General features: G+C 40.8%; 1 protein-coding gene across 1 annotated transcript in view; it reads right to left on the bottom strand.

Annotated features, from left to right (window-relative positions):
* Nucleotides 1–416: 416 nt before the first annotated feature.
* LOC135082444 (unconventional myosin-XVIIIa-like) overlaps nt 417–23,660 on the bottom strand; it is a 138,585-nt gene continuing 115,341 nt past the window's right edge. The window contains exons 5-22 of the mRNA XM_063977239.1: nt 18,166–18,348; nt 17,428–17,607; nt 16,645–16,769; nt 16,390–16,491; nt 15,461–15,598; nt 14,957–15,100; nt 13,214–13,443; nt 12,226–12,376; nt 11,682–11,792; nt 10,506–10,635; nt 9,399–9,495; nt 8,862–8,985; nt 8,142–8,289; nt 4,778–4,878; nt 4,253–4,377; nt 798–908; nt 581–702; nt 417–503 (exon numbers count right to left, since the gene is read on the bottom strand). Of these exons, the coding sequence (XP_063833309.1) occupies nt 417–503; nt 581–702; nt 798–908; nt 4,253–4,377; nt 4,778–4,878; nt 8,142–8,289; nt 8,862–8,985; nt 9,399–9,495; nt 10,506–10,635; nt 11,682–11,792; nt 12,226–12,376; nt 13,214–13,443; nt 14,957–15,100; nt 15,461–15,598; nt 16,390–16,491; nt 16,645–16,769; nt 17,428–17,607; nt 18,166–18,348 (2,409 nt within the window). The remainder of the gene's footprint in view (nt 504–580; nt 703–797; nt 909–4,252; nt 4,378–4,777; nt 4,879–8,141; nt 8,290–8,861; nt 8,986–9,398; nt 9,496–10,505; nt 10,636–11,681; nt 11,793–12,225; nt 12,377–13,213; nt 13,444–14,956; nt 15,101–15,460; nt 15,599–16,389; nt 16,492–16,644; nt 16,770–17,427; nt 17,608–18,165; nt 18,349–23,660) is intronic.

Genomic DNA, 23,660 nt, shown 5'->3' with positions numbered 1-23,660 from the left:
TGAAACGATCTATAACATAATACTAGTACTACTACTACATAAATGTCATCAGATCTCTCACAAGGTGAGTGGTTAGCAGATCTATCACCAAACATAGCACAATGACTATATACTTTCTGTCTCACCTGTGACCGAAGTAACGGCACATTGACGTCATCAGGGCTCTCCGAAGGCTGGTTGGTCAGCAGACAGCACACAAACTGGACACCACCAGAGCCACATCAACGCAACGTATCCCCAATGCCGTCTGCACGAACGACATACTTAATATCTCACCTGTGACCGAAGTAACGGCACATTGACGTCATCAGGGCTCTCCGAAGGCTGGTTGGTCAGCAGACAGCACACAAACTGGACACCGCCGGAGCCGCAGCGACGTAACGTATCCACTATGCCGTCCGCCACGAACCACATAGTTAATATCTCACCTGTGACCGAAGTAACGGCACGTTGACGTCATCAGGGCTCTCCGAAGGCTGGTTGGTCAGCAGACAGCACACAAACTGGACACCACCAGAGCCACATCAACGCAACGTATCCCCAATGCCGTCTGCCAATAACGACATACTTAATATCTCACCTGTGACCGAAGTAACGGCACATTGACGTCATCAGGGCTCTCCGAAGGCTGGTTGGTCAGCAGACAGCACACAAACTGGACACCACCGGAGCCGCAGCGACGCAATGTATCCACTATGCCGTCTGCCAATAACGACATACTTAATATCTCACCTGTGACCGAAGTAACGGCACATTGACGTCATCAGGGCTCTCCGAAGGCTGGTTGGTCAACAAACAGCACACAAACTGGACACCGCCAGAGCCGCATCGACGCAACGTATCCACTATGCCGTCCGCCACGAACTTCGCTTGAAGAGCAGTCGACCGCCGCTTCATGCCAGCTGTGCCTATTGCGAAAGCAAAAACACATTAATGCAAAACTAGCTTTTGCACACGGCTTCACCCGCGTGGAATTCAGTGTCACAGATCACTAAAAATCATAGCCTACTTAGTCTATAATTAACTTTTTATTTATTTTATTAATAAGGGAAGGGGGTATAAATATGTGGTCGCGAATCGCGATCCTCATCAGTGACAAACAGGCGGGACAAATCCAAATCAGGGACAAACTTGACCTTTACTGGTTGGGCTTTTATTGGCGGTCAAGTTGTAGATCCTGGCTACACAGGAGTTGCAGCGATGGGTAAGAGAGGTGGGAATAGTCCCAATCCTCATCAGTGAGGGACCGAGGAAAAAATTATGTTATCCTCATGTATAAACATTAATACTGTAAAGATTCATTCAAAATCCGTTTTTTGCGTGAAAGTGTAACAAACATACAACATTACAAAATTTCGCCTTTATAATATTAGTAGGAATTAATTAAATTCCAACTCACACACACAAGGTTGTTTTACATCCTTGCAACGAATTTTGGCAGTAGTACGCTATTTTAAAGAAGTAAACACAGCGATAAGACGAGTGTAGAATACATTTGAATAATTCACGGAATTAATTTAAATACGACATCATAAAGGTAGCAGGAAGGCGCTGGACGCAGGCCGCTACCAACCGGGCAGCATGGAAAGCATTGGAGGAGGCCTTTGTTCAGCAGTGGACGTCCTATGGCTGAGATGATGATGATTGTTTTTAAATAATTGAGATGTATTTAAATACAAACATCGAATCTGCAACTTTAGAGTCTTTATTATTTTAATTATCTCAACGATATAGAGAAAGAAGATTATCTAATGATATAATAACAAATAAAAATAGAAGCACAGATTTTAGTTCATCTCACAATCAAAACATATTTACAATTCATAGGAGATTAATAATAATGCAGTTAAGGCTCAAAATAAGCATATTACATAATAATTACATGATCTTTTACCATTGATATGTATGTTTAGCCAACTTTCTGTTTATTTAATATGAATTAGCAAGGTTCTTGTAATATGTGTCATAGTTTTCAAACGGAAAACCATATTTTTATATCAACACTTACAATCGCTGAATCTTTTCAATTTTAACACTCATTACAACTAGGGTTGCCAAACGTAAATAAAATAGTGAAGCCGTAAAAAAATACACAAAGTAACTTTCCTGTCTATAATAGAAATGACTTGTCTCGATTAAGATAAAATCCCTAAAATTGATTTCGTAAAATTTGCGACTTTCTTTAATAAGGCAAGCAATCATCATAAACTAACTTTTATAGAGTCAATGATGTATGGTGATCACTTGCCATCAAATAAGCAACAGGTTTGTTTATAAAAACACTCATTAAATATACTCAAATGTCTAGCTACGCTTGCAGACTAATCTAATTTTAACATTCAGATTCAAGATCGGCAACCCTAACTACAACTTAAAAGGCCTCGGCACCGTAAAAATGTTTCCGTTCCGATGGGTTTATACTTTATTACTTTGCATAACGCAGTAATTAGACGAAAAACATAACTTCGTACTTAATTTGACAATTCATTAATTAAATTTTCTATAGCAAGCATCGGCTATAAAACAGTTTACGGCTTAGATTGACAATCTCGTAGGATATAACTCTTGGCAGTAAACTTTCTAGTTCGAGATATACATTAAAAACATGATTATTTTATTGCCAAAAGTTAGTGGTTTTATTACAATGGATTAAGGCTGAGATCTAAAGGTTTGACTTTTTACAATATTATGTTGGTTTGTTAAACGCGACGCTCCCTAGGCTACAAAGTAGCTGCCATTAAAAGTGATTGGTGCTACCCGAGGCAGGCCTGGCTCACTCCGCGCGGTACATCCGATAATTACCTACAGCGAAGCGCCCCGCCGGCGGGTATTATATCAGTCGAGTGTCACGCGCGCGCCCGTCAGGACGCTGGCGTGCGTTGTAGTATGATTATAATTCTATGATCGAAGTATTATTTAAAAATGGACATAAAGAGAAAGAAATATTGTGCGGCGTTCGGGTGTTTAAATTCGAAAAGAAATCTACCGGATTTATCTTTTTTTTTTCGCTTCCCAAAGATGCTGAAAGGTATGTTGGTCATGTAGGTAATCAATAATTCTTAGGATAGTATAGGAACCTAACCTACTATGACTACTGCTCAGAATGCGTTCGTTCGTTTCAGCCAAATGACGTCTACTGCTGGACAAAGGCCTCTCCCAAGGTTTTCCATAATGAATGCATACTGACCTACATACGTACCTCATTACAAATAAGTAGATTATTATTTTTTCACTAGACAGCAACCCTAACAGCGTAAGAAGAGTTCAGAGGCACGCGATAGAAAGAGACAAAACTTGTAATTGAATAAAATTGTAGGTACGTAGTGCTGTGCGAGCTGAATTCCACTGTATCGCGTCGTAGCAAGACTCGCATTTATTTAAATCGTCTTGCGGAGTAATCCTTCTGTACCTGTACTATTACTTATTCTGTGCCTGAGGTGCTACCGTACATTATGAAACTATTGGCTATCAATCTGATTGCGTAGAGAACAAAGATGTTCTAATTTTTTTAGTGGCTTGTGGCGTGGTGTTCGTTTGAAGCGATTATTCTAAGGTTTGGTATAGATAGGTACTCAATTATTTAACATTTCACATAGTGCCAACTACTCTCAAACTAAGCACTGGTTGTCTCATTTATAACCGGTCATTTTGAGGATTATCGGACTTCGATCTTGATAATTAGCACAATATAATGTTAATTGACCACGGGCTGGAAGACGTAGCGTGGGCAGGCCTCCTACTAGGTGGACCGACGATCTGGTAAAGGTCGCGGGAAGAGCCTGGATGCGGGCAGCGCAGGACCGTTCATTGTGGAAAACCTTGGGGGAGGCCTTTGTCCAGCAGTGGACGTCATTTGGCTGAAATGGTCAACGGTCAATGTTAATTGGAACGTATTTCTCTGCGGACTTTGGAATTTCGGTTATTCGGGCAAAAAACTGTACATAAAATATACTTTATCAAATTAACACTAAACAAGGTAATCTGTGACTTATTTAGATGTATGATAGATATGACACCATTTTTGTAAATGCTTTTTTTAAATGCTTGATTTTGCCTAGGCATATACTTAGTTGATACTTAGCTGCCGCGGGCCGGATCGATGGCAGTGGCGGGCCGGATATGGCCCGCGGGCCGTAGTTTGGAGACCCCTGCTCTAGACAAAACCTGCTTCACCTAACCCAGCGAAACTCTTTGCTATAAAGTAGAAGCCCTAACATTTTGATTTTTTTTATGGAAATAAAAGATATAATACCTGAAGTAAGCGTGCGTCGGATAGACGACGCTCGTCGCAGCGTAGACGCATCGCCTACGGACGCCGACCACGAGCCGGCGCCGCACGCGCCGCGGGCCCAGGATGAGAGGCGGCCCACGTCGTCGCTGGAAAACAAACCTTATTACTACGAGGGTAAGGGTATATCAACATGGAAAGCATTGGGGGAGGCCTATGTTCAGCAGTGGACGTCCTGTGGCTGAAATGATGAAGGGTATATTTGAGTCACGTTGTGAGCCGACGGCGGGAGGCTGAAGTCGCCACTGGAAAAAAACACCTTATCGCTTCGGAGATAGAGTTGTTTTTCCATCGGATCTGCCATATAACCTAGCTAGGGCCAATACACACCACGTTTTTGAAAGCGCCGTCAACGCGCGTTTTACGTTAAAGTAGTATTGTTAAACTTGTTGCATTGATTCTGAGTGTGGTATAATGCTATCATAAGGAGTACTCAATAATTTATTGCATCCATGTTGTTACATGTGGAAGAATGATTAAGATACTTACTTTTGACTCTCCTGCAGGAGTGTGAGAGCCTTCTTGGTTACAGGACTCTCTCGGCTTGCCTTCACCCAGCCAGTGACGTCATACAGAACTGGATTGGTGCCCTGAAAAGAAACATTTCATTATCTTTACAATAATTATTTCTACAAGTTTTCTTTCAAATAGCTCTGAAACTTTATATAGGATCTACAGCACTTGGCGATGGATGTCTGTTTAATAATAATACCCTTCGGTAATCTTGTAAAGCAAGCAAGAAATTAGCATGACGTCACATGGTACACGCCCTTCCTTACCATGTCTTTAACGATGTTAGTTATTTTAGCACGACCCGTGACGTCACAATATTTGATACTTTTTACTTAGGTATTTAAGGATATTGTGGAAATAAAACCACTGAACATTATTATATGTCAACAAAAGTACGGCCAACGAGAAGCGATACCAAATGTAAACAAACCCAATGTCATGGTCATTTGGAATAGCAGGGGTTTGACTTTGACATATTTTGGCGGGAGAACGAGACAGAATAGATTGTCAGTTCGACCAGGCCTGTTCATCTCCGCGAGTTCACATCGAAAACAAAACACGCACGATAGCCCACCTACAGGAGGCGATTCGACAAGGCGTCACATACGAGATACGAGCGAGCATTGACACACGCACGCGTACTCTTGTATTATGGATATAAAAAAATACTGTGTAAAAAATACTGTGCAGTATTTTACTGCCTAAATAATAATAAAAACACACAATGTACTTTTTTAAGTTGCCTGAAGACACTGAGAGGTAATAAGTGGTTATTGTTATTCATGATAATTCATGCAAATTCATGTATTTCTTCCGACATTTTCCGCGATTTGGCACTTCACGTCACACATTAGTTTGCCGAAGTTCGCCGAGCCAGCTATTGTCAATTATTATAGGTGTCAAACAGGATAGGGTCTTTGCGCTGGTTTTCGTCCAACTATCGGAGTTGCCAACTTTGTGATCTTAAAATACCCTTACATAAATGTATCATATTATTTTATGTCGTTCGAGTGCTCATAAAGGCAGTCAACTAAAGTCCATACTGCAACGCACACACAATCCGTAACGTAAACGCCTTGCCTCGCCGATGACAGTGCGCGAAGGGCAATGACAGCTCGCAAAACACTGACGTATATCAATGTCTCATGGACTTGGCGTAACTTTAAAATAAACGTACTCGGTACATTACGCACACATTTACACGCATTATAAATACATACACGATTTAAGAAAACAACATGGCCGCAATATAGGCAATCAGCTGACAGGTATTTGTGTGTGTGTGTGTGCGTGTAGTTGTCAGCTGATTGCCTATAAATATGTTGTTTTCTTAAATCTTGTATGTAGGTACCTACTCGGCACAAGTCAGGTAGTTAGTGACGTCACATGAAAATGTTGCCAGAATGAGTACTGACCAAACATTATCTATTTCTTTTTTTTATACATCACCAGGGGTAAGTTAGAAAGAGATAAACAGCTGTTTGCCATTAATTTGTCGAATTTTTGTATAGATCTATATTTCCTCTCCACTATTACCTCCATGCCACAAAAGGCGATACGTTGTTGATCCCTTTCCGAGTTGATTTGCCTGCTATATGACCTGAGCTATGCTTTAAAAAAATGACCCTTAGTCATCTAAGATTTAATTTTGTATGAAGAAGTTTAATAAACACTTAAAATTGTGTTTATAATGCTATCAATTAGACATACGTGCCAAAAACTTTTCCTGTCGGCACGTTTTTTTTCTAGCGCGATGATTTCTGCAATGTACCGGTGACCGGTGTATGGCCGCGCATTTACGTAATTTTTTGGAACTCACTACTTTTTAAATTACATTTTCATTTAGGTAAAACTGTTGCTTAGGCATTATAGATTGCAACAAAACTAGCGCGGGATGGCTACTGCCTTCTGTGAATACAATACTTTGTATTCAAATTTTACGCATGTGTTTATGGCAGCTCAGTGAAATGGACGAAAACCGAGGTTAGATAGAAAACCAGCACAATAACCCTACTTTCAAAAATTAATATTGCGATTTTATAAATCACTTAAACAACTTTATATTAATTTGCGGTACGAAGTACGCCGGGACAGCTCGTAAAACAAATTCATTATTTACATATTACTAATTTATCTACTTTGTTCATTGTTAGTTCATTAGTTGTTCGTGTTTCGTTTGGGTTAGACCAAGAGCCGAATGCAAAAAATAAAAATGTTACTTAATTATATTAATCCTACAAAAAACGGACGGACGTGTGCAAGTCTAATAGCCATATACTTGGTTAACTCATTTTAAAAAGTGCACAAAAACGTTCTATTTTCAGACAGACTATATGACGAATCTATGAGGGTTCCGTTTTTGCCATTTGGCTACGGAACCCTAAATACCGTATCAAAATCTGTTGCATAGTTTTAAAGATCTAAGCATACATAGGGACAGACAGACAGGAAAGCGACTTTTTTTTATAATTAGTACGTAGTGATGATGGGCATATAGACCAAATAAAGACATTTTGATTTAAGGGGGGGACATCGTAAGAGCCATTCACATTTTTATCAGAAAGTTAATAAATTAATATATTTAGGTTTTTGAAATCTAAAACAGCCAGGAAATCAAAGAGGCAAACATGATACCTTTGTGATTTTATATGAATTTTATTGTAAAACACGGTCATATTAAACTTTTATAAAAAATCCAGAGGTAAATGTTTTTTTTTTCGAGAAATTTTTTTTCTAATCGTGTTTTCGAAAATATCATCCCATGACACATACGTTCTGTAATACATAATATTGAAAACAGTGCGAAATATCGTCAATTGCAGTTTTCACATACTAAGGGCCCATAATGAAATTAGTATAATGTTTGTTTATGTAATAAAATTTGGTTTGAAATACCTACTGAATTGAATTTTTATTTCTTACTAGCTTTTTGGCTTCGCCCACGTGAAATAAATTGTCACAGTTATGTGTGTTATAAAATATTTAGGTGCTAGCTCTTACACTATATAACTGGCGGCCGCATGTAGCTGCGCGTTGCCGCGAAGAGCAGTGAATGCAAGTGTGGTGCGCTAGATGGCGACACAGTAGCTTCTTGTAGCAGTCAGCCCTATGGCATCAAGACAGTACCGATCACTGACGTATGTCAACAAAACGGTGCTCGACTCTTAAGACAAGCTAAATTACACCATATTGTTGATGACATTGAGCATACATTTTTTTGAATACCTTCGCGAAGAAAAACTTCTGTACGTAGTACTTATTATTATTCTGTGGTTCGACAGTCGAATCGACCTTTTGTATCGCTGCTAGTTGGCCTTACTTTACTCAATTAATATCATACCTGTAGATGCTGTAAGACAAACTGTCTCGCATGCGGCGCCTTCTTGATCAGGTACTGAGTCTGGTTGGGCGCGCCGTAGTGCGTCATCACGCGCTCCAAGAATGTGTCGTCGGACGAGCCAGGGTACATTGACTCTTCGTCCAGCAACCTGGGTAGAAAATTGTAGGTTAAGGATTATGAGAAAATGGATTCTGTCTGGAATTTGGTCTGGGTACCAAATTCAGTTAATTTACGAATCGCCAAATATACTGAACTTGAGAAATTATGAATTCTTACATATTCTTTCACTATATCAATCCTTTTTAGATTTTACTAGCGAACCCCCCCCCCCCCCCTGCACAGATACAATGTATTATATTATACTTAAAACCTTATAAAACTCATTTATTTTTGCAAATTACGTCCCAGAATTAACCCTACCATTGCTTCGGGACAATAAATGGACCAGTGTTGAAAAGAAGCAGTGCAAGAAACTCAGTCACTATTGTCAGCCTCCTTTCCCGTGGTTCCTATGTTTCACAGCTTCAGTGGCTTCGACTTTAGTTGCACCTACGTCGTAGAGAGGAATATTTGCATCATTCAGTTCCAAATCGGTAAGTTACATCGATGTAAAGTTCGGCAACGGTCCCTCAGGCCGTTTGTCACCAGTTACGTTACACCAAAAACCATGTGACCAGTAAAAGGTTAAGCGCTAGGACCTTTATTAGGTAAGTAAGTTACCACAAGAGGCCGCGGCGGTCGCAGTCTCGTAAGTCAGCCTGCGAGCTGCGCACGATCGTGTTCTGGGGAGACTTGTCCAGGAGCTCCACCATCGGGCCCGGGTTCACTGTCTCGGACAGCCAGTCTACGGAAGAAAATTATTAATAAGACCAATCAGCGGAAACTAACTGCTTGGCACACATAAATACCAAATTATTACTAGAAAACTTTATAAATACTTTATTCTATCCCTAGGGATGCTAACTCGTTTCCCCTTCTGCCATTCAATATCCATGGGAGTGTCGCATTTTTACAGTACATAAGAAGTTTGTTAATTGAATTCAAGTTTTCTTTCTAAGACATTCCATGCTGTTGCTTCGTATAGTTAAGTCAGAAACTTATGGTGGCTAATACATCTTTGCGGGCTTGAAGCGGGCTACTGGCAACATCGCCTATCAGAGGCCAAATCACACTGGGTCGCTGAGTTTTCGGAGTAAGTAAATAAGTTAGTCTGAACCTTAAACTATTGTCTACGAAAACAAATGAAGTCCACGTTACCTTCTTCAGCTCCGTCGTCGAGGGTGATGCCTTCCTGCGCGTAGCGCTCCCTCGGCGCAACCAGCATTGCATCGTGGAATACGGCTTGCAGGCGTTCCTGTGGACGCCATACATATAATTTATTATAGGAGCTATAGCAGGCCTGTTCATCTCCGCGAGTTTACATCGAAAACAAAACACGCACGATGGCTCACCTACAGGATACTATTCGACAAGGCCTCACATACGAGCGAACATTGACTCACGCACGCGTATTCTTGTGTATGATGGAAGAAAATAAAGAAAATGGTGTACTAAATACTGTGCAGTATTTAACTGCCTAAATAATAATTAAAACACAGAATGTACTTTTTTAAGTTACCTCAAGACACTGAGAGGTAAAGTAGTAGGTAGTTAATATTATTCATGATAATTCATGCTAAATCATGTATTTCCTCCGCCATTTTCCGCAGTTTGGCACCTCACGTCACATCATTTTACCGAAGTCAGCCCTATAGCTTCGGCGCAGTGCCGATCACTGACGTTTGTCAACAAAATGGTGCTTGACTCTTGAGACAGGCTAAATTACACCATATTGTTAATGACATTGAGCATACATTTTTTAAATACCTTTGCGAAGTAAAACTTCTGTACGTAGTACTTATTATTATTCTGTGGCTATAGTATGAAATATTTTTTGTGCGAGCAGAGCACAAGTAAGTGATAGTAAAAAATAGCGAAATGGACATTAACTCCTCCAGGCTCTGTAGACAAAATGAAATTCCTCTATTTAATTCCGAAATAGCTTTATTTCGGCTCTTTTTGTGTGCGAAAACTTCGCTGCGAATGAATCTGTCACGAATGACTTTGTCTAGTAAGGCGACAGCTAGGTAAGCTAAGTATTACAATGCTTGTCTTGAGAGTAAGTTCATAACATTCCACCAATCGACGAGGAATTTTTAGCTATTTATCACCATCAACGCCTGCCTGATGCCTGCCTGGTTACAGGTGCAATCCAGACACAGTAATTTGTATACATATATATCTATTGTTTGGTACTCATAGTACAAGCTTTGCTAAATGGCGCAAGGTAAAACGTCCAAAATATTAACAATGTATGTTTCTAACCTGCAGGTAGTTGGAAAGCAGTTTGGACAGCGGCGCGCCGCTCTGCTGGCCGGCGCACATGGGATTGTCAGCGCCAGGACTGTCTAACAGCAGAACAGACGCCATGGTTCGAGCCGACGTCGATAGACTCCTGCGCATAAAAAAAAGAAAAAATAACAATTCTAGATGTCACAAAAGTCAATGCTGTCCTTCTGAGGCTGAGTTGCACCACCTAACTTTAACCGTAGCTATAACGATAACCGGTGTTTTTTGTTTGTAGTTTGACAGATTTTTTAGTTTGTTTTAGTCAAAGTAAGATAGTGCAACCCAGCCTAAAAGTCTGAAACGTATTGGCTCTGTGCACGATTACAGCGCCAACTAGCGTCCACAACTTTGTGGGCTCTGTCACATTGACATTTAGGTCGTATATTTGTGAAAAAATATCGAAATGAAAAAATAACAAATATTTTCGACTAATAAATTGTCGTGATACCACCACAAACCGTATTTTACGGAAAGCTGTTGGTATTGGCTGGACAAGTCCGAGATGTAGAAGAATTAAGAACAAAACAAGGGCAGAGTTCAATAATTCACGCTCTCATCATAAGGCAAACATCTGTGCACAACAACTACTGTGACTAATTTTTGTACTACCACGTTGTATAGTCTAGTTATTTCCAAATTGTAAACGGCTATTAAACCAGCCCTATCGAAATACAGTCTACTCTTTTATTTAAGTTCCCAGTAGGACCATTTTCATGCGATTAATTAATGATAATAAAATGTATTAGGTAGAATCGCTTTGCTATTGACAGATACATCTGATGACATAGCTTACATTATTTCTACTTTTGACCACCATGAGCGCTGCGATAGATTATGTTACCTCCACCTACTACTTCGCACCCAGCGAATAAACAAAGGAAAACTTTATAGTCGAGTACCTCGAGTAGTTAGTTTTAGATACTGTAAGCTTTAAATTACTCTTAAAATCTGATTTAGAATTATAAAAAGGACAAAAAGAATAACTCTTTTTCAAAAGCCTTCAACCTTTATCAGTATTTATTAAACAGTGGAGGTCATTTCAGAACGAAGGAAACAATAACTCTAACGCGCGGTATCTGACACTTTGGTTTTAATAGCCCCACTAAGTTTCGCATATTATTATACCACCCACCCTATCTCATTAAAACGTACCTGTTAACGAGTGCGGCGACGATGTTGAAAGTTTCATTGTAAAGGCCTGTGACGAAAGCATCCAATGCTTCGGTGCCGGAAATCTCTCGCTCGTTTGAAGGCGACGGTGTTCTGAAACAAAGCATGTTACAATGATAAATTAATATCCTCTGGACATTATTATCTTCAGGATTCTTCACTACTATCTTATTAGAAGTCTTAAGCTTGTGTATGCAAAGTCGTTACCTTTTAAGCTATTAGCAAATTGTAGCGTGAGGGGCGTGGCTTGTAACTACACCCAATCGTTACGTCACTTAATCAGCAGCATCAGATTGCTGTTAGATTTACTCTCAATGTCTTGGGCAAACTTCAAATTATAAGCGACCTAGAACTACAATTGACTCTTGGAACTGTTTACTTTAGACCTGATGTCTTTGTCAGCTTATGATGTAATGTACTTCTTGTGTGTAAGATCCCGGAGTCATACTTCCAGTTATTAGCCGACTGTCACGTCTCATATGACATCCCATCATTGCTCAGCTCGTGCTGATTGTTTTAGTCATACCTCAAGTTGTTAGCCGACTGTGGCGAAGTGGGCGTGGCTCCAGAGAACACGGATCTCGCCAGGTCTTCAGGGGCTACGCCTAGAAGTCTCGCAGCACGCTGCCCACACCCGGTGCTAGCAAACTGGTATTTGAGGCCCGATGCTGTTGTTGCTGTAATAGTAAACACATGAATGTAATTACAATTAGTCATTATCAATGACATGCAAGATATACAGCATGTTGGAAGAATTATTTCAATTTGCAGCATGTCTTTGTTCCCTAATACGTAAACAATAATGGACAGCTAATTTCTGACCGATTTACAAAGATAAATCGAATATGCATTCGATCGTCGTGCAATATTATGGCCACTTATATTGCACGGTTGAGGGCACAAGAGCGCGCGGCAGGTCGCCCATGCGCTGGACTGACCAGATCAAAACCGCACTTAATAGTCCACTCCACGAGTGCACAAGAAAGGCTGCAGTGCGGGAGGAATGGCGACGGATTGTGAGACTTGCCACCGGACCTGGTGTGACGACCACGACCACTCTGGCAAGAGTGTAGCGACGAAGAAGGAGATATTGCACGACGTTCAATACTGTAAGATGGTACGGGCCACATGGTGCGAGAGTCTAACACCGGACTTGGTCAATTGTTTTTCCAAATACATATTTGTAGAAATAGTAAATTCTTTATAAATCTAAATCTAAGGATAAAGTTTAAGTTTTCATCGACACCATGCTTATTATAGGGCTGTTTCACACTTGTTGATAAGGATTATTCAGAACTTATCTTTCAGATGAACTTGTCTAATAACTAGAACTAATTAAGTGTCACTGAAACTTTATTAGAAACTGTGTAGAGAACTTTTAAACATTATGTGTACAGAATTAGCTGTCGTCGTGACTATATGAAATTGACAAGTTGCGGCATCTAGTCGCCGCGATTGTCGCCCAGTGTGCGCTGTCGCTAAAAGATTTATTAAAAGTCTCGTCATTATATTACCTTTAACAGCGCCAGCCCATCCCAAATGGCATATCGCGGCCAGTATCTTCCAGATCGCCAGCTGCTCCTGTTCGGTAACGCTCAGCAGCTGCAGCGCTTCCTTCAGCGCCGCGAATTCGGTAGGCGCGTCAGCCTTCTCGCTGCAGCTGATGAAAGGGTTCGGCGCGTTCAGAGGCGCTTGGTCGAGTAGTAACTCGCGGCGAAGACGGCCGTCGCAGCCGTGGAATAAGCTGAAGGGTTTATAATTTTTGTACATATTTGTTTAGATTATAAATAAGTAGTACCTAAAATCGTCAAATACGAGGGGCGGCTGATAAGTTCGCGGCCTAAGGTACTTAGCGATGAGTAATTAGCTTGTTACTCATGTCACTAGTTGCGACACTCAGTAGTATTATAAAAAGCAATCACTAATTAAGTTTGCACTGATAGTTCAATTTCTATCGAACAAATGACATCACCATGTCCGCCGAATCTGGAGATTTGCGGAATTTCGACACCGCGCGCCGCGGACATAATTCCTCGTAAAGAAGGAAAATAAACCGAAAGACATTTATGAAGAGATGTCATCGGTTCTTCAGGACTCTGGACTTTCATATACCATGGTTAAAAAATGGGCCCGACTATTTCAACACGGATGAGAGACCTGTGAAAACGACCCCCGCCCTGTCACGATACTGAGTGAAGGAAACGTTCAATAGTCGAAAAAATCGTTCCGGCTGACCAAAGAATTTAATCGTGGCAGATAGCTGAAGAATATTTCTTTATGTTTGCGAGGCTATTGTACAGAAATGACGTGGGAAACTGACACGCGGATTGCTCTTTCTGCAAGACAACGCGCCCGTTCACGCCGCACGTATTGCGAGGCCAAGCCCTGAAAGACACCGGGTGCTCAGAGATTGACCACCCACCATATAGCCAAGACCTATTACCTAGCGATATTTTCTGTTTTTCGATTTGAAAAAGGACTTATGGGGCCGGAGATATGCAGATGACAACGAAATTAAAGCTGCGGTTGGTCGTCATTTTGAAAAAAAATTTTTTAGGTGGGTAAAAGGCATTGTATGCGAGATTTAAGAAATGTATTTCATTTGAGGAAGATTATATTACAAAATAAAAAATAGAAACCATTTATTTTATTTCATTAAGTACCTTAGGCCGCGGACTTATCAGCCGGCCCTCGTAAAATGGTTGAGTAAACATTTAATATAGCAGATTCGAGACTTCCTGTCAATTCAAATCATTGCTTTTTTTGAGCAGTCAAATTACTTGTACCTGTAAAGTGTACTGGAAGTGTATGAGAAATCACGAACTTTTGACGTCAGTAGAAGAATTGTTGATTTTTAAACAAAAATCAATAACGATTAACTACAAAGATGATATTTTCAATACACAGATTAGAATAGTTGTTTTTATAAGTGTAATGTTTGCCCCTTTTGGTAAGAAAAGACTTCTTCCACCGCCGTCAAAGTCCAATGACGTCAGCACCGCGTGCGCATCGATCTAGTGCTTCGTTCGTTTCAGCCAAATGACGTCCTCTGCTGGACAAAGGCCTCCCGCAAGAATTTCCACAACGACTGGTCCTGCGCTGCCCGTATCCAGGTACTAATAATAGACAACTCACTCGTACAGAGTTATTTATTATTATTATTTATGTACTCACTCGTGCAGAGCCCTCATGGGAGTCTACCGCCTCTGTCAAAGTAGTGACGTCAGCATCAAACTAGCACTAACAACAACACTCACTCGTGCAGAGCCCTCATGGGAGTCTGTCCCGGCCTCAGGTCGGGCAGCAGCGTCTGTACCGAGGCCGATACAAGCGCGCCGCCGCCGTCGAAGTCCAGTGACGTCAGCGCCACGAAGCGCGACGCGTGCGCGTTCGAACTGGTGCTGAAAACACGACATGCATAGTTTCGGACTATTTTAGGGTTGTTGACATCATTAACCAAAAAATATTAACACAACTTCTGAAACAGACATTTGATTCCAGATTCCAGCCCAGAAAACTAAGAATTTAATTTGAAAGAATAAAAAAAATTGAACAATTCAGTCATCATATGTAATGAAAAAACAAGAATAGCTAATTGATATTCATTTTATGGTGAAACTAGGTACTGCTAAAAACTTTACAGCAGCCACTTTCTCTTGCTTCCTAGCTATAAAACCGCCTGAATACTTAGCGCCGTTTCGATTTAGTATTTCTTTTGTGTATATTTTGTTTTTAGGTTATACTAAAATATATTTACTTACCGACAAGACCCAAAGGTGTACAGCACATCGAAGGCAGCGTCGAACCGCTCAGGTGTAAGTTTGGAACTCTGCGCCGGGTACGCAGTGGCGAGGTACCACACACAGTGCCGCATCGCTGAGCTTTTGCCTGAGCCGGACCTGTAAGAGCAAGAGACAATAAGTTTTACAAATCATGGTAAAATAGTAAATACTTAAAACCGTTAGATTATAAACTGACTAGACCGTAAACTGTCGAAAGATTGTTAACTGTACAACTTGCAATGAGGGCTATCTTTATACTAAACAGTTGGCACCACTGGGGACTCACATGACCGTACTCTACAGTGGCGCCAACTTGGTGAGTGCAAATGCGAGTACTCCTACCGCTTCAGCGCTCACCATTTGCCCTCACTGCCTTCGCAGTGGCGAAGAAGGCTAGTGACCAAGTGACTTAATCTCGATACTTTCGCTTGCCTTCCTGTAGTTCAACTAGTAGTAACTAAACCCGACTTAATTCCGAAAGGTTATACCTTAGTCCGCCTTATGTACATTGTTTTATGTGCATATAAGTTTGAAATAAATTAATAAATAGCCCACCTTCCAAGGAAGACCACGGCGCGGTCTCTCCTAGACGCGAGCATGCAGCGGTGAGCAGACTGGACAGCCGAGGAACATGGCTGCCACCTAACGAAGAATTAGAAACTGAACCTACCTTCCAAGGAAGACCACGGCGCGGTCTCTCCTAGACGCGAGCATGCAGCGGTGACCGCACTGCGCAGCAGCGAACACATGGCTGCCATATAACGAAGAACTAGTTGAAACTAAACCCACCTTCCAAGGAAGACCACGGCGCGGTCTCTCCTAGACGCGAGCATTCAGCGGTGAGCGGACTGCGCAGCAGCGAACACATGGCTGCCATATAACGAAGAACTAGTAGAAACTAAACCCACCTTCCAAGGAAGACCACGGCCCGGTCTCTCCTAGAGGCGAGCATGCAGCGGTGAGCAGACTGCGCGGAAGCGAACACGTTCTGCAGCAGCCGCGGAACATGGCTGCCACCTGACGAAGAACTAGTAGAAACTGAACCGACCTTCCAAGGAAGACCACTGCGCGGTCTCTCCTAGACGCTAGTATGGAACGGTGAGCAGACTCGACAGCCGCGGAACATGGCTGCCACCTAACGAAGAATTAGAAACTAAACCCACCTTCCAAGGAAGACCACGGCGCGGTCTCTCCTAGACGCGAGCATGCAGCGGTGAGCAGACTGCGCAGCAGCGAACACGTGCGGCGGCATGTCATCGGCGCGGCAGCCGCGGAACATGGCTGCCACCTGGAATGATATGTTTGAATTTGAATTAAAAACAGATTAAAACTTTAAAAAATTGCTGGTATGGGAAGCATGATGTTTGATGTTTGTAACTTCTCCCTTAGCTGCCTCTTTTAAGTTCGACATCTACGGAAAGAGTGGAAAACAGCACGATTGAAACTTAAATAATATCTGGTTGGGAAAACCTCATATTTGCATATTGCCTAAAGCCCGGTCCGTGAGCACGTAGAATTTTGTCTAATGACCCCAAGCTACCCATCCTTATCGCTCGCGCGTAATTATATTGCTGTCGCGACTGTGCGCCTGGCACCCGCAGTGAGTGTGCGAGCGCGATAGCAACATAATTACGCGCGAGCAATAAGGATGGGTAGCTTGGGGTCATTGGACAAAATTCTACGTGCTCACAGACCAGACTATAGCTGCCTCTTTCGAAATCCACGGGAAGAGTGGAGATGGTCTTATTATACTCTGCCGAAATCAAACGGTTGACTGACTGGTCAGCGCAGCGTGGAAGTGAAAGCATCCATTTTCCTCTGGTAGACAAAAAATACCTTGCAAATTTTTACCAAAAAAAAAAACGGAAACATGAGTAAGCATCCCCTTATTTAGGCAGCAGAGTGACGCGAAGTCTTCAACCAATCAGTTGTCATTTTAATCTTACCTTTTCGGTATACACAGGAGCAGTGCGCCTTGGTGGCCCTAGCACGAGCAGCGCGTGGCCAGCACGAGCGTGTGGTAGGCCGGCCGCGTACCGGGAGCGAAGCACGTGCAGTGCCCCGCACTCGTTGAGGCAGCGGAGAGAAGCAATGTCCTCGCAGCGCTCCAGTTGGGGAGGGTTCGCCTGGAAAAATAGAAATGGGTATTTAGTAAGAAATGAAAACACAACTTCGTTAAGTACTCATCAGTATGACTTAGATCTTCGACGACCGGATGACTTCTGTCAATACATCATAACATGCGTCAGCCACAAATGGCCAGTTGCTTGCTAAAAAACCTGAACAAGCTGTCTGAAATCTGAATAACGTGAATCTTCGCAACGCCGTCGTGCGCCAGCCACATGTGGCCAGTTGCTAACTATTCTAAGCAAGTTGCCTTCTACCGTCAGTCTTTTAAGGACCTGTGATCATGTCACGTGCGTCAGCCACAAATTTCCAATTGCTAACCATGAAAGCATTAGGGGAGGCCTATGTTCAGCAGTGGACGTCCTATGGCTGAAATGATGATGATGATGATGATGATGATGATGATGATGATGATGAACCATGATCTGAGCTAGATTCCTTCCTCAAAGCATTCTCAATAACGATAAGGTCCTGATTCGCCGTCTGAATAACGTGGACCTTCGCGACCTTTGCTCGCGTCAAATGACCAGTTGCTAGCTATAATCTAAGAAAATTACCTTCTCCAGATCATCTTCATCAACGGTCAGCACCTCCCCAGTCTGTATGACGCGGACTTTCGCCCGGCCAGGGTCTGCGTCGCCCTCCCTGACGACCGCTGTGAAACCGCCGCGGTGCGCCAGCCACATGTGGCCAGTTTGCAGCCATTCTTTTTCGCAGGCCAGCTGCTCCTCTGATTTGGCCTGTGAAAGAGAAAAGAAACTTTATTACTAGACTGTTGACGGATTTAAAGGAAAGAAGGACAGTATCCGATATTAGATAATGTCGTCAGATATTCAATGAAATAGAGATACTCGTAATTATTGGTTTTAGAGACGTTTATGGGCGCCGCGTTTATGATTGCTTGACACCAGGAGCGACCTATCTCATATTTTTGTATTCAGGTCAGAAACAGAAACTTACTCACAGTGACAAATATGAAAAAAAAAACAAGACAATTACCAATGTTTTTTGGTTTTATGAATGACGCAATTTTTTTTTTTGTGAAATTTTAAGAATACATTACAGAATATTGATGCAGGTGCTATTAAATTGACTGCATTTTTAAGAAAATAACACATTATGTTGCTTATAACCTTTTATTTCTATTCCGATGGCTGTTCTGCCAAAGCATCAAAAAACTAAAACCCTACCTACCTATTCTAAAATATTGATGAACAAATAATTTGCACATTTGCCTGCTCATTTCTCAAGATGACGACTACAAGCTTACGCGTGTTGCTTAACCGTCGCAAGCTGATATGCATCGATATATCAATAAATTGCGTCTGCAGTGCAGTCTGCACACATTTATCTATCTGCATTAGGGTTGCCAGGTCCAAAAACACAAAATCCGGACTCTGTGCTTCATTTGGCCGGACATTTTACCCCAAAAGCCGGACATACCGTTTTAAATAACTAACGTACCATGTCAAGGGGAGAGGGGAGCAATTAGCGTCATAGCTCATGACTGGGTACTAGATACTATCATCTTTGAATGAACATTATTACATTCTGTGGCTCGAGTTTGGACTGGCGCGGCAGTTACATAAAAAGCCGGACAGGCCGGACAACACAATATTTGGCCGGACAAGTCCCTAAAAACCCGGACACCTGGCAACCCTATCTGCACTTACTATTGCCTGCAGGTACGTTACATTACCTTGCCGCATAATAATATGCAAATCGCTGGTTGCATAACAATTTATTATCACAATACGACTAATTGACGCATTAGGAAACGCATGTACTAGGCGACGTTTACAATTACTAGGTAATCCAGGTACAACATCGTAACTTCACATACAACATACAACTTTATGATTGAACAGCAAAGATTCAATTTGAAATTGATGCGTGGAACGAGGTAGATGGTACCACAGGTCATGCAGAATCAATTACTGTTCTGGCAACAACCTAACAACAATTTTAAAGGCGAGTTACGATAAAGGTCTTTTGTAACATTCACTTAAGGAAATAAGAGGCAGCGTGTATACGTGATGGTTTCCTTATTTCTATAATAGGATCTTAATAGATACCACATACCCACTGGGGATTGAACGTGTGAATCGCAGATGGAAAACATTGTCGGCCGTTTGGTGTAGTGGTTCAGAACGGACTACTATGCCGAGAGGTCCCGGGTTCGATTCCCGGCCGGGCAGAAATTGAAATGATGAATTTTAATTTCTGTGACGGGTCTGGGTGTGACTATGTATAATATTTATGTATTTAAAAAAAAAAAAAAGTATATAAGTAGTATATCCGTTAAGCTAGCACCCATAACACAAGCATTAAGTTGCTTACTTTGGGGCTAGCTGGCGCTGTGTGAAATTGTCCAAAGATTTATTTATTATTATTATTTATTTATTGTGTTGTATCTAAGACATTCGATACTTACAAATAGAGCATAATTAAGACTATAATGGGTCAATTCTTTGATCTCGACCCAGATGTTTCCACAAACCATATATAGAACTCCAGATGCTGTCCGTATTAATAACTGTTAACCATTAAAGGTGTACTATAAGAGTAAAACATGTACTTATACTATAAACTAATTCTAATATGTAATCTAATCTCCGAAGAAAACAAGTTATTTGAAAAAGATCTTAACCCCTCACCAGCTGGGCTAGGATGCGCGCCGTGATAAAATCTTATCGATGATTTTAAACGACAAATGTATGGGCTTATCGCGTAAAATCGATAAAATGGCGTGTAGAGATTTTTTTTTTTTATCTTATCCCACTTAAGTTCAAAATATGGAAGCATCAATCCTGCCACCACCAGATAAAGGCTAAGGCTGAGTTGCACCACCTAACCTTAACCGTAACTATAACGATGACCAGTACAAAATATGGAGTTTGACAGATTTTTGACGTAGTAAGATGGTGCAACCCAGCCTTAATTAGAAGTCATGCCCTCTACAACAAAGTTATCAAAATACGTAAGTCGACAGGATGATTCTTATCAAAAACAAATACACCCAAAGCAGTCCTCCCCTTGACATGTTCTCGGAAAGTGTGAAGATGGCGCGGAAGTAACGATCCCCGCCGTAATACTTATAATTTGAAGCCATTAGGATCGTTGGTGGCGGCAGATCGTGTCTTGGGAATACGTTTCCACTAAGCAATTCATCCGATAAATAAGTCGATTTATGCTAATCAAGCATAGGGACTTCTTTACACCATATTAAATATTTTCAGTTTTTAACCCCTAATTGCTGTTGCTTTAGTCTCTAACGCATGATGTTTTCACCTATAATTAAGTTTGCATTTAACAAGTGTCATTTTTATAGTTACTTTTGTGAAGCCTCAATGTAACCTTGTTGGTGTTCAAATAAATAAATAAATAAGAAAAGTAGAAGCATTAAATAAGATACAGAAATACGATCTAATAAGTTTATGGTCTAGATATTTTTTTTATTTTTCAATTCTTTATTTTTATTTTTGTCGTATCAAGACTTACACTGGTTGGGTTTTTATTGGCGCTCAAGCTGTAGATCCTGGCTAAATAGGAGTTGCAGCTTTGGGAACGAGGTGGTAATAGTCTCGTACCAAGATAATATCATTGTTCGATAGTAATCTTCCATCATATAAAACAGTCTATAAGCTCATACACTTAAGTTTAATACACAAAAATATTGCATGGTTGCACAGTGCACTGATTTTATAACACGATCCAGAATTTAAGAAGTTTTGTGCTCGAGTCGCCCGTTTATTTCTCGGCTTAATACGGCAACTCCCATTTTTTTCTCGGATTACTACGTCAACTCCCGGTTTTTGTCTCGGCCACGGCAATGGAAACGCACTGGACAGGTTAACAACGCCTCTGGTGTCACGTATGTAAAATAAGACGTCACCATTAATCGTCGGGGTGCTGCTATGTTATTTGCGAACTGTATCTTGACATCTTGACGGATCGGGAAATCCATTATTGTAATACTAATAGCTCAATCCCTTCTTAGTAATGACGCAATAAGAAATAACAGCTATGAGATTATTCTTATAAAATTTATTAAACTCATAACTCAGTACAGCTTTTGGCACTTGACAGTTAATGTATTCGGAACTATTCCCACCTTTCGTTCCCACCGCTGCAACTCCTGTGTAGTCAAAATCTACAGCTTGACCGCCAATAAAAACCCAACCAATGAAGGTCAAGTTTGTCCCGGAAAGTTAAACTGTCATTGAACCCGTGACAAAATTAATCAATCGAAGTTTAATGTGTCTGTCGAATTAACGATTGCAACACACAACATCAAATCTCTAAAGTGTAAGAAATCATCGATATTTCTAAAGAAAATATTAATTCAAAGCATTTAATTAATACAGAATGCTTATTTATTACTTGATCGTTATTGTAATTTTCCTGACTCTTAAAAAACTTGCTATGATGTTTTCCTGCATTCCACAATATTTATTTAAAAGGCATGATTGTAACTTGTAGCTGCTATGAAAATAATTAGAAAATCTTCATTAATCACTTTCAAGTTCATTTAAAAACACTTCACACAATTTAACGTTATTATAAAGTACCGTAAAACTGTCGTTGCAACTGATACCATGATTCCGGTTTCGAAAATACCGATCGTAAACGGTTCCGGTATTATTTCTCCTGTCTCATGCCTACCGCATACCGCACTAGAACCCACACGCCCCATCCACAAGGAAGCACATGTACGAGTACAGTCAGCGTCAAATAGTTCGAGACACCCGAAGTAGCCAAAAAGGCGCGCGTTTATATATTTTCCTGCGCGGGTTACCAGCGCTGACAAGTTTCTTTCTGTATACGGCCTTACATACAATAGGCTAGATGACAAAATTATTTGTCTGTCAAACAGACAGACAGAAAATATTAGACTCGTTTTTTATTTTCTTTCATAATTTAACAAATAACAGTACTAAATAGAGTTGAAATGGTGCATTATCTCACTCACGCAGTCACGCCTATGTAGATTTTTTATTCAAAAGATTCAATTACGAAAAAAAAATCAAAAATACGTGTCCAATATTCTTTTATTATCTATCTGACGGACTAAATAGAATTTCAATTTCATTACCCAGTCAACATCCCAATAAATTGGAATACGGTTGTTGTAAACTTTTTGGCCACTTTGGGTGTCTCGGTCTCGAACTACATATTTGACGCTGACTGTACATACGAGAGCACATTAAGATGCCCTCTTATGTCGTAGGACTATGTGCTATTTTATATACTTTGGTATGCTGCATACTGTACTTATTTGATCTTCCTACGCCCTCTACAGCATTATTAAGAGTTGACATTGGCATGGCATAGCATTTCCGTATATGTGGGATTCAATATCTGTAAAGTTAAACTGAATGCTGTCAATTGACGTAATTACATTAACGATCGCAAAAAATTCGCAAAAGAGTTGGAGAAAAAATTAAGAAGACATCTTACTCGTATTACGCAGGTTGTTAATAAAGGTGGTACCTATTTGACAGCGAATATTCAAGAATGAATCTGCAAGCAAAGGCCTACAAAATGATATTTTAATTGATACTGATTGACGTCGACGTCTATACTTACACATGTTCACTCCATGAAAGACAAAGAAATAAAAAACTGTGTTTTTACTTGCAAGAAAAAATGGGTTTTCCTTTAATTAGGTTCCATAATTTAATATTCGTCAGTCTAAAGCCCTATAAGTCCTACAAGCAGTGCGTCACATTTGGCTGAAGGACTTTTTATCTCTGATGCTCTAAATAATGTGCTGAGAAGTTTAGAAGCACAAAATTTTCGCAAACAAACCTTTATGCCTTTATGCCAGCTATTCAAAATGCTTTATTCCTCTATTCAATAACAGTTTTCAATCTCGATAAAAGCATACCTATAAAATTCTTGTAGTAGCCTTCAAAGCACTAAGCGATCATAACTCAGCGATAAAATCGTAACATGAAAGCAGAACTTCGGAAGTGAATCTCATGTTTCTCGCCCACATTCTCGATGCAACATAGTCAACATTTCATAATAAACACACAGTTCTGAACCT

Source organism: Ostrinia nubilalis, chromosome 21 (genome assembly GCF_963855985.1).
Source record: "Ostrinia nubilalis chromosome 21, ilOstNubi1.1, whole genome shotgun sequence".
NCBI classification, from domain to species: domain Eukaryota; kingdom Metazoa; phylum Arthropoda; class Insecta; order Lepidoptera; family Crambidae; genus Ostrinia; species Ostrinia nubilalis.
Note: the sequence above shows the minus strand (reverse complement) of the source record. Positions and strands in the feature narration are given on the sequence as shown.